The sequence below is a fragment of the Crocuta crocuta genome, unplaced genomic scaffold (assembly GCF_008692635.1).
Source record: "Crocuta crocuta isolate KB4526 unplaced genomic scaffold, BGI_CrCroc_1.0 scaffold223, whole genome shotgun sequence".
Taxonomy (NCBI): Eukaryota; Metazoa; Chordata; class Mammalia; order Carnivora; family Hyaenidae; genus Crocuta; species Crocuta crocuta.
Window position 1 is genome coordinate 3,780,148 of NW_027529426.1, and position 14,150 is coordinate 3,794,297.

A 14,150-nucleotide genomic window follows, 5' to 3' on the forward strand; every position below is an offset into this window, starting at 1 on the left:
TGGGGGGGGGGGGGGAGGGGGAGTAGTAAGTTCTATGCCCAGTATAGGACTTGTACTCACAACCCCGTGATCAAAACCTGCATGCTCTACCAACTGAGCCAGCAAGGTGCTCCAAATTTGTTCCTTTATGAACTACAGCTATCCTCATATACAGAGAAGTATGACATGCAATTATGTAACTGTGGTGGAATAAAATATTAAAATAAAAAATTTGATAAATGAAATGGTTAAGGTAAATTAGATTCTATGGTTTAAAAGGTCATTTTCTATGGGTTTGATAAACAAAGAACACTGCTATTTATTCTCTTATTCCAAATCAGAAAAAAAGTATGTTTGCTGCATGTAAAGCAACATCAGCAGAAATCATGGAACCTTAAATACAGTTGAAATTAGTTTACCAAAACGTTCTGTTTAATTCATACCATTGGTTTGACTGGTTTGGGTACACTTTCCTTGAAGACCTTACTCCCACCTGAACTGGTTTTCCTTTTCATGCTTGCAAATGATCCCTCCATATTCCCTATTTTTAAGGGAAACAAGAATAGCATTATAGGTCTTAAAATGCTACCTAGTAAGGACATATAAATAACAATATGATGGGGTTTACAACAAAACCCCCATGTCTCTGGATATTGAACTCATTTAATTACATATATATAAAGGAGAAAGACTAAGGTCACCCTTTCTCCTTAAAATCCTAGAAATCTATATTGTTAGAAGAATACCAGTGCAATGTCAATGTCATTACTCTTATTCCTCAATATTGCTCAAGACACAAGGTATTCATCTAATGCAGATAATGCTTACCAAAATTTGTATATACAAATTTCACATATTAAAAATGAACTGGAGAAACAAATACAATAACTAAACAGCTATATGTTAGATCTGTTAGTGACAAAAAGGCACTGCTACTTGCCCTTAAATCAAGGTAGGTATATTCTGCATATGCAGCAAAGCTTTTATGCTGTAAGTGAGAAACACAGTATTAGGTATATGAACTCCGTAAGAATGAAAATATACTTTGGGTTTCTCAAATGTCTAGTTTTATAGTACTTGTCTTGCTTTGCCTACGTATACTTTTTTTTTTTAAAGGCTCTACAAATATCGCCCAGAGTATTTAAACAGCTTTGCTTTTCATTCTGTATATTAAAAGATAATTTACAGTAGGAAGATTAAGTAGAGTTAAGTTGTGCTTTAATGTCTTTTTAATGAAATTAAATACGGTAAAATGAACATCACATGAATCCATTAGCAGATAGTATATTACTGTATACTCCTAAAACATCAGAGAATTTCATGCTATTTCACTGAAAAATTTTCTTTGATGATTAAAACAAAACATGTACCAAGTGTTTACTACCCATTAAACCTGACCATCCTTTCCTAGGGTTATGAGAGCTCACTTGAATCCATCTGTTATTGTTGACTTAATATGTAAAGATTCAGCTTGCTCCATGAAAAGAGCACTTCATGCTGGTATTCCAGCCAGAAGCAATTCCATCTTCAGGCTACAGAAAAGTCACAGGTCTGCTGAAAGCTGGTTATGAATGCCCTGCAGATATAAAGTAACAATCAGATTTGCCATGTGAAAGAACTCTTACAAACCCTAACCAACATAGCCTCTTCTAATTATCATAATTGGACGCAGGGGGTAATCCAAGGATAGTAACCCAGGACTTTTTTTTTTTTTAACCCAGGACTTTCTGAAACAATTCAGCTTCTTTTCATGGTAACAGGCACCCTCATTTCCAGAATGATTTTTGTGCATATATGAAAAAATAGTAAACAGTACTTTCAGTAACAACTCACTCTGGATGATTCTAAACTTTAGGATTCAAACCTAACTAAATAATGTTCTATTTTCAAATAAATAACTTTAGAATTCAACAGCTTCAACTCATTTTTAAATCCAAAGACCCAATATAGTTTATTCCATTTATCATCATATGTTCATCCCTATGAACCTTGTTTAGGACACCTATCTACTTGGTTTTTCTTGCTCAAAGTAATGTGGAAGTATAACTGCCTATCCCTAGAGGAGTACCCAGAAAGAAGATATATAACCATTTTCAGGGGAAAACATGCATGCATTTATTTTAAAAAATTCCCAGTAATGGGGGAAAAAAAATTCAACATCTTTAAAAATGTGTTTATTTTTTAAAAAATCAGTTGTGTACAAAAGTGTTTTGTAGCTTTTAATTCTCAAGACAAATACCCAACCCTCCACCCATAGCCCACCCTGTTTCAATGGTCTTTCTGGTTAACCCACCCATTTTCCCCTTACAGGAAGTTAATGGCTCAGAATAGACCCTCCTACAGAATTTATAATCACTAACAGATTGTTTAGAATAGAGATCTAGAGAAGCTAACAAGCAAGGTTCTTTCTCAGTGAGGTTAATGAGAATCCCTATAATGGCAGTAGACTTCCAGCAGACACCACAACAAAGCACCATCAATTGCTGAAAGCTAAAAAATAGATATTATTTTCAATAGTATTTCATTTTCTATTGGAAAAGTCTTTAAATTACATTAAATAAGTCTCTTTCCCCCCAAAGAAATAGTCTAGCTTTTATTATGATGCCTGTAAAAAGTAGGTAACAGCAAGCACACAAGGATCGTTTAACAGCACAGTGCAATGATTTGTATTCACTCACCCCCTAGAACCAACTGATAAACTGTGCCACACCTGATTATATATAGCAGCATGGTTGAAATAACCAAGCAAAAGGTGACACATTCACAACTTACATTTAGGTGATCACAGGTTTATGAGGGTAGATCAGTCCAATAAAGCAGTAACAGAACAAACAGGACAAGGGAGATACTAACATTCCCCTATCCCTATGCCACAAGATTTTTGATCCATATTGCAACAGTGCAAATAGAACAGGTGACATTATGTTAGACACTGCAGAAAAGTAACATCTGAGAAAAAGGCCATTTATCAGTAAATACTTCAAGTTGCCTTCTTCCCCAGTGATAGCAAACAGGTGATGTTAAGCATTTATTTTAAACTGGTACTAAAAGGAATGGAAATGCAAATTTTTTAAATCAATGGTTTGTACCCTGGAATTGAAATCTCTTGAACTAGAAAAAGTAATTAATACATCGTTTTGTAAAAGTCCATGAAATAAAATTAACTGTAAACAGACAGCTTCCTTTTTCATATCCAAACATTGATTCCATCTATGTACAAGAAAGTATACCTGGTTCCAACCCTTCCCTGCCCGAATTCATTTTAAATCTTTAAAACAAAAATGCTTTATTGTATTCCTATAATTTCCTGTATTGTGGAAACATAATCATACCCCTACTGTAGAGTTTTAAAAGCTCAAATCAGGCGTACACTTACAGCCAAGATCTGCTTTTTCACATCGATAAACTTACTAAAAAGTAGCCTAAATAGTAACACAATATGCTGCATTCTGTAATGCATAAAATAAGCAATATCCACTTTAAATGCCAATTCCTTCTTGGAGATACTTTAAAAAAATTATTTTTGCATAGTTTTAAACGCCACCAACAATTACAAATGTGAAATACTTCCCAAAAGAAAAAAGTCAGTCTTACTTTTCATTTCATAGATTACTCTCCTCAAAATCAAGTTACTCAGAGTCCAAACATATATGTACTTGAATGTGTTATGTGTTTGAGTAAACCACAGTCAATTCCAAATAGATTCTAATTTAGTACAAAGTTCCTCAAATATTTATAAACGATCTACTGTATACTTATTTCGGTGACAAACTGCTATTCATTCATTCAGTAATCTGTAGTGAAATACTATACAAGTAACTATTTGTCCTTTTAAAAGTCGGGCACATACCCAGGATATAGTCCCAATTATAATAAAAGCTTAATGGAATATCAGTGACCTCTAGCAAACCTGCCTGCCCTAAATGAGATATTATTATATATATATTCTTGACTATGTACAAGAATATATATATATAGCCATATATATATAACCAAGAATATATATATAACCATAATTTTTGAGGCCTTTACAATCAACAAACCACAAAAAACTGAGAATTATAAAAATAATTCCTACCGGGTACCTTTTCCCTCGACCTGCACATTTAGTGTCCTTTTCCCAAACATTTAAGACCAAAGGAAAAGAAGCAACTGTCTTAATTTCTACGTTTGGGGAAATACCTCTATCTATGGGGGTGGGGGGGAAGGCAGTGAGAAATGCATCTGAAAGAGGGATTATCACATTTAATGTAAATAAGGTAAATAAATTTTTGAAATGAAAAATGCATTACGGAGAACCTCTTATACCAAATATTGTACTTTTCAATTTCCTGGGCACTGAGTAGTTAGAGGAGTAGATTACCTATGGGGTTAATGTGCATAAAAATCAAAGGCATGGTATAAAGGTATAGCTGCCTCCAAGAGCTAAGTATGTAATGCTTGACCTTAATAACCTCTGAGTTTGTTCTCTGTCTAACCACAGGAGAATTAAATATACCCTGATAATACAGGAAAATAGTAAATTGGGTAGATGTGTTTGATATTTAAAATAATCCAAGTATTACCAAGCCACCCTCCACAAAATTAAAAAAAAAAAAAATTCTAACCAACAGTAGAACTGTTCACATTTTCACACGATCCCAACCTTACTTCAAAATATAGAGTACAAGGTTTTCGCTATTTAAAATAAATAAAGAAAAATCTTATCTCCTTTGGCATCTTTAGAAAGTAATTAAACTATAACAATCAGAGGAGGTGATTGTATAAAGAAATTTATACTTAGCAAACACATAGGGGAAAAAAAACATACCAACTTGTGTTTAGTATGCAATAATATCAACTACAAGAGCTTACTATTAATTAGGAAAACCTTACAAGTTTTTGGAAGAACCTTCACATCTTTAACATTACAATATATTTAATAATGGTTCTTTTATTGCTTCTAAGATTATTGAGAAGTCAAATGAAATTATGCTGAATTTATGGTTCAAAATTATTTTGCAAACACTTAACGATTATAATTTAGGATAAATAACACTTGAAGAAAGCAAACCTTTTATAATATGACTTTCAATATACAGCCTTACTTTAATTCATTCTCATTCCATTACATTTTTGTTATTTTGCATTGGTCCTGAAAATTTAATAAGAACTGTGTTTCTATGTATAGAACTGACTGCATTAGTCCATTTCAGCCTTCATAAAATGGTCACATTAGTGTTTGAGCTTGCAAAACTAATAATTTTCAAACTTTTGAACTTAGAATGAAATGTAACTTTAATACGAATAGAAAGTCTGACTATGTACAAGAAAAGGTAAAGTTTTCAATTGTCATATTATCAGAAACATCATAAAGAAAGCTAGATTTATAACACACTTCTATTCCTATGTGTATCTGAAGTATGTACAGTAAAACACCACACAGCTTTCATGTGTTAATAGGGGCAAATGCAAGCAAGAGTGACTTTTAAAGTACCTGATAAAGCAATCTCTATAAAGCCAAAATTAGGCTAAAAAACTGCAACAGTTGATAGCATCCTTGGAAGATCTCAAAGAAACTTTCATCAGTTTAAAAATAGATGTCAAATTCACTGAAAAACTAAGTTAGGTTCTTTCAATAAATCTTGGGAATACTGCAACATCAAATATTTGCTGTTTCTGCAAGAAGAACAAAATTGGTAGCTCCATTTTTACATTATTACTCACATAGGAAAGTTTTAAGAGTGGAGAATTGTAACAAAACATTCCAAATGGACGACCTAAAAATGGAGCAAGGGGTAATGCCCCTCAGCATATTTCCCCAACAAATATAGAGAAATTTACCATCAGAATACTAGCTGTGTGTGGTATGAGGGGGGAAAATAGATATGGTGTCCAGTCTGTGGACAAGGACGAAAAGGCTCTGAATAGGTCACCATCTTCAATTCTGGATAAATCTCGTATTTAAGAATTCTCAAATGCTTAAAATGGTGGTCTTTTCAGCTACCCATCCTAAGAAGTCAAGTACAAGCATGCAAGTAAATTCACAGGCACAGAGGATCCATGTTAAAAACAGTTAAGGTAGCTGTGATGCAACACCAACAATTTGAATGGCCCTGACACACTCAAAATATTATCTTAATTATTCAACGAAATCCTGAAGCAAACTCTTGCTAGTCTTGGTACACTGCTAAACACTAAAGTAGCATGTTTTTTCCATGGTTTCAGCTTAGCTCAAAGAATTTTTACACTATTAAGAAAAAAAATTAAAGTATTTCCCCTTTTTAAATTTACACAGACGTTTAATTAGCTTTATTTACAGAGCAGGGATTTTTTTTTTCAGTCTCCAATGGTGCCTAGATAACATCATTAGGCAAGAATGCCAGTTTAAAAGAAATCTATGCAGAATCCTAAAAATAACAGATGTCGATGCTCCTCAAGAAAGGGCAAGCTTGACTATATCAGCAGCTCTTTCTCTATGCCTCAGTTACTCAGAAGCAATTCTGTTGCAGTCTCTACATCCCATGATTTTGAAGACAAGGCCACTATTACTGCATTCTGTAGAGAAGAAAAGGGGACAGAAAAAAAATCATATCTCAAGAAAATATTTTTAAAATACTGAATCATGTACTATCTTTATATTGAGAAATCACACCTTGCTTTTTTTTTCTTTTTTTTTTTTTTTTTAAGTTTCCTGGCATTTGTAGTGCATAAAAAGCTCCTAAACCAATGACTGGAATTAGCAAAAGGAAAAGAAAAATCACTGATTGTAATAACAGAAGAAAGTTTATCAAAACTAGATTTACAGTATCTTTGAAACACATTTGTCAGTCAAGGATTTGTCGCAATAATTTTAAGTCAATCAATAAATATATCAAACTAAGTATGATTTTATATACTTACCCTATCAAAGCCCATAGCACATAGGTTTTCTATTTTTTTGGTGTATTCTGGACTAGAAACTGGTGCTCCAGCATACACATGTGCCCAAAGTCGAGCTGTCTGTTTGAACATTTCAGGATTTTGTTTGTACTATATGGAGGAAAAAAAAAAATCTAATGACATGACAATTTAGTCGTATTCAATGCTTAATTGCCTAAGAACTTGCTTTTTCATTTTTTAAATTTATTTACTGTGAGAGATAGAGGGAGAGAGAGTGCACACGTGCAAACAGAGGAAAAGCAAAGAGAGAATCTCAAACAAGCTCTGCACTGCCAGTGTGAGCTCAATGTGGAGCTTGAATCCATGAACCTCTAGATTATGACCGAAGCTGAAGTCAGACGCTTAACCAACTGAGCCACCCAGGTGCCCGTCTTATTTTTCTTTTTAAATATTTACTTACTTATTTTGAGAGAGAAAGGAAGTGCATGCATGAGTAGGGGAGGGGCGAGAGAGGTGCCCCAAGAACTTGCGTTTTCTAAATAAAAGTAATTTACATTTAAAATGTGATTAACTAGGGGTGCCTAGGTGGCTCAGTGAGTTAAGCATCATACTCTTGTCAAGATCTCAGTTGTTGAGTTTGAGCCTGGCACTGGGCTCTGTGCTGATAGTGCAGAGCCTACTTGGGATTCTCTTTCTGCCCCTCCCCTACTCATGCGCCCATGCTTTCTCTCTTTCACTATAAATAAACTTAAAAATAAAAGAAAGATAAAATGTGACTGATTCAATTTTTTGTTGCAAACTAGGTCACTCAAGAAAAAAAGTTTGAACCAAAGATGGGATTCATAAGTGTCGACAAAGAAATAGACCAATTATAGGGCGCCTGGGTGGCTCCGTCAGTTAGGCGTCTGACTTTGGTTCAGGTCATGATCTCATGGTTCATGGGTTTGAGGCCGACGTCGGGCTCTGTGCTGACAGCTCAGAGCCTGGAGCCTGCTTCAGGTTCTGTATTTCCCTCTCTCTGACCCTCCCCTGCTCACGCTGTCTCTCTCTCTCAGAAATAAATAAAACATTAAAAAAAAAAAAAAAGAAAAAGACCAATTATATTTATCAATTTTAATCTTCAATTTCAATAAATGTAACAGAAAAATAATACTAAGTGAGGTACAGAGAGATGTTTCTAAACACTGCAAAGTGTCAAACATAAAACTAAACAGAATTATTTGCATCTAAAACTGGGTGGATATTCACTAATAAATGTGACTGACCTTTGTACTAACCACAGCTCAGGACAGAATACAATTAGACTTTGCTGTTTTGCTAGAACTGTAATAGCATACAGCGATTTAAGGAAATGCCATGTGCAAAACCTGTGTTGTTTCTTTAAAGATTTTATTTTGGGTGCACCTGGCTGGGTCAGCTGGAGAGCATGCAACTCTTATCATGGAGTCATGAATTCAAGCCCCATGTTGGGTATGGAAACTACCTAATGGGGGAAAAACTGTATTTTTCAGTAATCTCTACACCCAACCTGGGGCTCAAATTTACAACCCTGAGATTAAGAGTCACATGTTCCACTGAACAAGCCAGCCAGGGACCCTGATATGCATGTTTTGAGAGGTTTATCAACTTATCTTTTAAAAGTACCATACAGTACTTTGTTTTAAAAACGTAATACTTCCTATTCTCATTGGAAAGAGAGAGATTTATTCTCAAATACTGAGACCAACACTGCTTAACAAGCAAAGTACAGATTTATTTAAAAAAAGTTTTTTTTAATGTTTTATTTATTTCTGAGAGACAGAGACAGACAGCATGAGCAGGGGAGGGTCAGAAAGAGAGAGGGAGACACAGAATCTGAAACCGGCTCCCGGCTCTGAGCTGGCTGTTAGCACAGAGCCCGATGTGGGCCTCAAACCCACAAACCGCGAGATCATGACCTGAGCCGAAGTCGGACGCTAACCGACTGAGCATCCCAGGTGCCCCTAAATTAAAATAACTATTCAGTTCACTTTAATAATTTCTTTTAAAAATATTTTACATGTATTGAATATTTTAAGACTGATGAGCTTCTACTGTATATTAAAATGACAAATCTAATTTCTACCTTGTTAATTCTTAGTAAGAAAATAAGTCAATTTATTGAACTGTTTTAGGAACAAGAAGAAAGCGCTAAGTCCAACAGTGTTTGAGGCTCAGAGCTCCAACAGGAAAACAAAGCTGAGACTCAAGCTATGGTTCTGACTACCCAGAGTAAATGAGTAATATACATGTAGCACATAAAACCCTAATTCTAAGCACTCTGAGACAAACAACAAGACATATTAACAAAAACAAGGAGTGAACAGCTTTTCAAGAGAAAGGAACAGGTTTTACTAAGGGGAATGAGTCCTCAGGCAGAAGAAACATTACAAATTGGGGGAAATCACCAGTACAAATAAATGTCATCTTGAAAAAGCAGGAATCCAAGGAAAAGTAAGAATTTAGATGAGATAAAGCTGGGTTTGTAGACAGTTAAAATCATAGAAAAGCTCTGCAAACTAAATAATATGGATTTACCAAGTAGGCAACAGCAGAGCTTTCAATGGTTTTTAGTAGTAAAGTAAAGTAAGATTTGTACTTTATAAAGCTAACTGGTATCAATGTAGAAGATGGGGGAAGGAAGAGGCTGAGGAAGGGGCAAGTATAAGAGCAAGAGAATCAAGAAATTTTATTTATTTTTAAAAATTTTTAAATGTTTATTTTTGAGACAGAGAGAGACAGAGCATGAGAGGGGGAGGGGCAGAGAGACAGGGAAACACAGAATCCAAAGCAGGCTCCAGGCTCCAAGCTGTCAGCAAAGAGCCCGATGCGGGTCCCAAACCCAAGAATGTGAGATCATGACCTGAGCCAAAGTCGGAGTCCTAACCGACTGAGCCACCCAGGAGCCCCAGAATCAAGAAATTTTAAAGGGGTGTCTGGGCGGTTCAGCTCATTAAACATATGACTTCAGGTCAGGATCTCATGGTTTGTGAGTTTTAGCCCCGCGTTGGGCTTTGTGCTGACAGCTCAGAGCCTGGAGCCTGCTTCGGATTCTATGTCCCCCCAGCCCTTGTCTGCCCCTCCCCCACTTATGCTCTGTCCCTGTCTCTCAAAAATGATAAATTCTAAAAAAAGAAAGAAAAGAAATTTTAAAAATGCGAACTAAGGCAAATCAAGCGAAGTATGGATGAAAGAGATACTGGGAATGGAATCAACAAAAGAAAAGGAGGCCGAGAGAAGAATCCCAAGTCTGTGATGTGGACATTTAAATTGATGATAGTATCAATAAAAGGATGAGAAGTTCACAGGATTTAAGATTCTAGGTTCAGTTTTGGAAATAATGTTCTGAAGTATCAGTGAAACCAGTGAAACTGGATAGAGCTATCCAGTTCTGAATAGGCTCGTGGGCTCAGAGAGGCCTAAACATTTTTTCAACTTACAGGTAATCATACCAGTATGGATATGATCATCAAAGTGACCATATATAATGGAAAGTAAAAGAACACCGTCAAAGCCAAGGAACTATATTTAAGAGGGAGGAAAAAGAGAAATAACTGTAGGAACTAACAATAAACAACTACAACTACCAAGGTGAAAAGACAGTAATATCTCAAGTCAAGAGAAGAAAAAAATTTCTAGATGGGGGCCGGGGGGGGGCGGGAAGTTCAGTAAATCCTAAAGGCTTAGTGTAGAGGCTGGCAAAATTTCTCTAAGGATCAGATAATTATTTCAATTTTTAGACCATACGGTCTTTGTTGCAACTATTCAACTCTCTCACTTGTGGCTGGAAAGTAAACAAATGGATGTGGCTGTATTCCAATAAACATTATTTACTTGTAATTTGCTGTCCTTTCCTAAGATCCTTGGTAACATTTACCATGCCACTTCAGCTAATAGCAAGAGCTAGTTGTAAAGATCATCAGGAGAGAGATCACCACTAAATGGAAGGACAGAGTGCTGGATACACACATGATAAAGCACGTACAGTAAATAATCACAGAATCCAGATGTAGGTAGGACTATGGGTGTTCACTGTGTAATTCTTTTGACATTATGTGTTTGAAAATTTCCATTAATGTGTTTTTTAAAAAAGCATCTATCACATACCCAATTAAATTAATATGTTAAACATCAGTAAATTAAGTTTTCACTATTATGTCTGAAAAAATAATCTCATCACAACAAAGAAAACCATTTCCAAGTTTAGTTCCAGTGGAACTATGCTCATGTGTTTACACTGCAAACCACTATGGTAGTAGAAAATTATAGGTAAGTATAAAAAGGTCTTACAAAAGCAGCCACCTTACCTGATTTGCTACTACTGCATCTTGTGGATCATCTGGTTCTGCAGCTGCCAAAAGGGCTTGCAATGACAATAATACCGTGCGGAGAGTCATTGCTGCTGCCCTAAAATTCAAACAGGAAAATATCCCAGTTAAGAACACACTGCATGACAAATGCAAAGTGGATGTTTCCTGAATAAAATACAAAAACTGAAGATAAAAATAATCTAGATTTTTATCTTAATCATGTAACTAAATTGTAGAAATTTATAGATCTGCCTACTTTTTTTTTCTTCTTTACAATAAATGAATGAATCTTTCTATTTCTTAAGGCAATTCAAAGCATCCTGAACTAGCCTTGCTTTTCTTATTGTTGGCAATATCCTTCTGGTCAGCTTTACCTACTGACAATTTTCTATCCACTTCTCTATGCATAAACTTATAGTATGTGTAACTTTCTTGCAATGTCACTCCAAAAACATGTAAGATACCATCAAGCAAATATCCCTTATTTTCAAGAAAGCCTAAAAGCACTCCATAACATTCTAAAATAGAGCAAGTTTACTAAAATATTATCACCCTTAATTCATCCTTTAAATGTATTTATAGAGCGAATATTTATCTAAACAATGGTATCTACTTAACCAGCAAGGATTCTTAGTGTTTCTGTTAAAAAGCTGTCTGATCAACAGAAATATTCATAAATATAATAAACACAACAGTGAAATATTTAAAATGTTGAAGGAGTATTAAACAATAATCTTATTTTAACCACACAAATTACATCATTCTAAACCAATCTTTTTCAACTGGGTTCCTCATTTTAACCAAGGAACAGGGAAAATTACTGAGTGACTATTTTCTCTATTTTCCCAAGGATGGTACCATCTTTGACTATTACAAGAAAAGTCAATTTATTACTAATAATGGAGGCCTTAACCAACAATGGATGCCTTAGGCACTGTATCCCATGAAGTGTAGGTTCACCAACCCGTAGTGTCAACATCATCTGGGGAACTTGTAAGAAATGAAAATTCTCAGCCTCATCCCAGACTTACTCAATCAGAAACACCAGGGTGGATTAACAAGTACTCCAAGTGATTTTTTAAAAATTAATTATCTTTAAAAAAATGTCTTTAATTTATAAAGTTTTATTTTTTATTTTATAGAGAGAGCCAGTACACAAGCAGGGAAGAGAAGCAGAGAGAGGGAGAGAGACAATCCCAAGCAGGCTCCATGCTCAGTGTGGAGCTTGACATAGGGCTCAGTCTCACAACCCTGGGATTATGATTTGAGCTAAAATCAAGAGGCAGTTGCTCACCTAACTGAGCCACTCAGTCACCCTACTCCCACTCCAAGTGATTCAGATGCAACCTAATGTTTGAGAAAAACTGCTTTAGGGGATTCTAGCTTCAGCTAATTAAGAAGGGCTGCTCTAAACCAATATAATAAAATATCAAAACTGTAGACTGTATTTTATATATTAGACAAAAACTGCATCACAAATGAGTATCTAAAATGCTACCAGAATAAAAATTTTTATTGCTCAATTTACCTTTTTGAAAAGCTTACTGGAATTAGAGATTAGTTATGACACAAAAATTTGCTGAAATGCTAAACTAACATTAAAGAGAATAGGGTTTAAAAAATTTTTAAACCACTATATGGGGTTATGTAATAGAAATTTGTAATTCTGAAACAGGGCTGGAAAAATGGAGATTGTTTTTCTAAACTAACATCCTAAATTTCTAGGGGACATGGATGGCTCGTTTGTTAAGCATCTGACTTTGGCCCAGGTCAGGATCTCATGGTTTTTGTGTTTGAGCCCCGCATTGGGCTCTGTGCTGAGTGCAGAGCCTGCTTCAGATCCTGTCTCCCTCTCTCACACGTGCTCTCTCTCAAAAATATATAAAAACTAAATTAAAAAAAAAAATCCTATATTTCCCAAGAGTTTACACAATTTACTTTCAACAACAGGTATACCATTTTTAGAATGGATAATATTCTTTAAGACAGGAATCAAAGCATAAAAATACAAATTCAGTGCTTAAATGTTCATTCCTGTCCTGCCGTTATCACTGTAACAAGGCGAAATCTTTCTTAATTAGAAGTATGCTACTTTCAGGGATTTCTGTGGTTCAGTCAGTTAAGTGTCCAATTCTTGAGTTCAGCTCAGGTCATCATCTCACAGATGGTGAGAGATCAAGCCCCATGTCAGGTTCTGTGCTGACATCTTGGGATTCTCTCTCTCCTCTCCTGCTCACACACACTCTCAAACAAACATTTAAAAATATACACAGCTTTCATTTTCTATTTGGGTAATTCAATTTATTGTTTACTTTTGAGTGTGTGCGAGCGTGCAAGCGGGGGAAAGGCAGAGAGAGGGAGACAGAGGGTCTGAGGTGGGCTCCACACTGACAGCAGAAAGGCCAACTCGTGGGGCTCTAACTCACGAACCTGTGAGATCATGACCTGAGCCAAAATCGGACACCTAACTGACTGAGCCACTCACGTGCCCCTCTATTTGGGTAATTTTGAAGAGAATGTTTAAAGGCACATAAACATCAAAAGCTGCCTAGATGTATCAGCATAAAGCTCACCTTCATCACCCAAAAAAGAGAGACAAAAATACAAATTACCACAGAAACAGGATATATAAAGTTAAGCTGGCTACTCTAATATCCCACTGAACTTATTTAAGCACACTAATTAAAAAAATCTGTGACATTAAACAAAATCTTAAGTTACATAATTTTTAATTAATATAGTTATTTCTTTCAAGAAAATTTTATCTGAATATTAAACAGAAATCTTTAAAGGAATATTTCACACTAAAACAATGATTAAACTCACAATAATTTTAACTTATAATAAAAACATGAAAACATGTAAAATAAAAGCCATCTAAATCTCACAAATCATAGGGCCCCTGGGTGGCTAAGTCAGCTAAGCTTCCAACTCTTGATCTCAGTTCAGGTCATGATCTCACAGTTCATGAGGTAGAGCCCA

General features: G+C 35.3%; 1 protein-coding gene across 2 annotated transcripts in view; it reads right to left on the reverse strand.

The window, feature by feature from the left end:
- Window positions 1-2,557: 2,557 nt before the first annotated feature.
- The window catches only part of UBE2K (ubiquitin conjugating enzyme E2 K), a 75,533-nt gene continuing 63,940 nt past the window's right edge, over window positions 2,558-14,150 (reverse strand). For both annotated transcript variants that reach the window (XM_077758915.1, XM_077758916.1), the window contains exons 5-7: window positions 11,166-11,265; window positions 6,862-6,990; window positions 2,558-6,516 (exon numbers count right to left, since the gene is read on the reverse strand). In XM_077758915.1, the coding sequence (XP_077615041.1) occupies window positions 6,442-6,516; window positions 6,862-6,990; window positions 11,166-11,265 (304 nt within the window). In that variant the 3' untranslated portion in view covers window positions 2,558-6,441. The remainder of the gene's footprint in view (window positions 6,517-6,861; window positions 6,991-11,165; window positions 11,266-14,150) is intronic.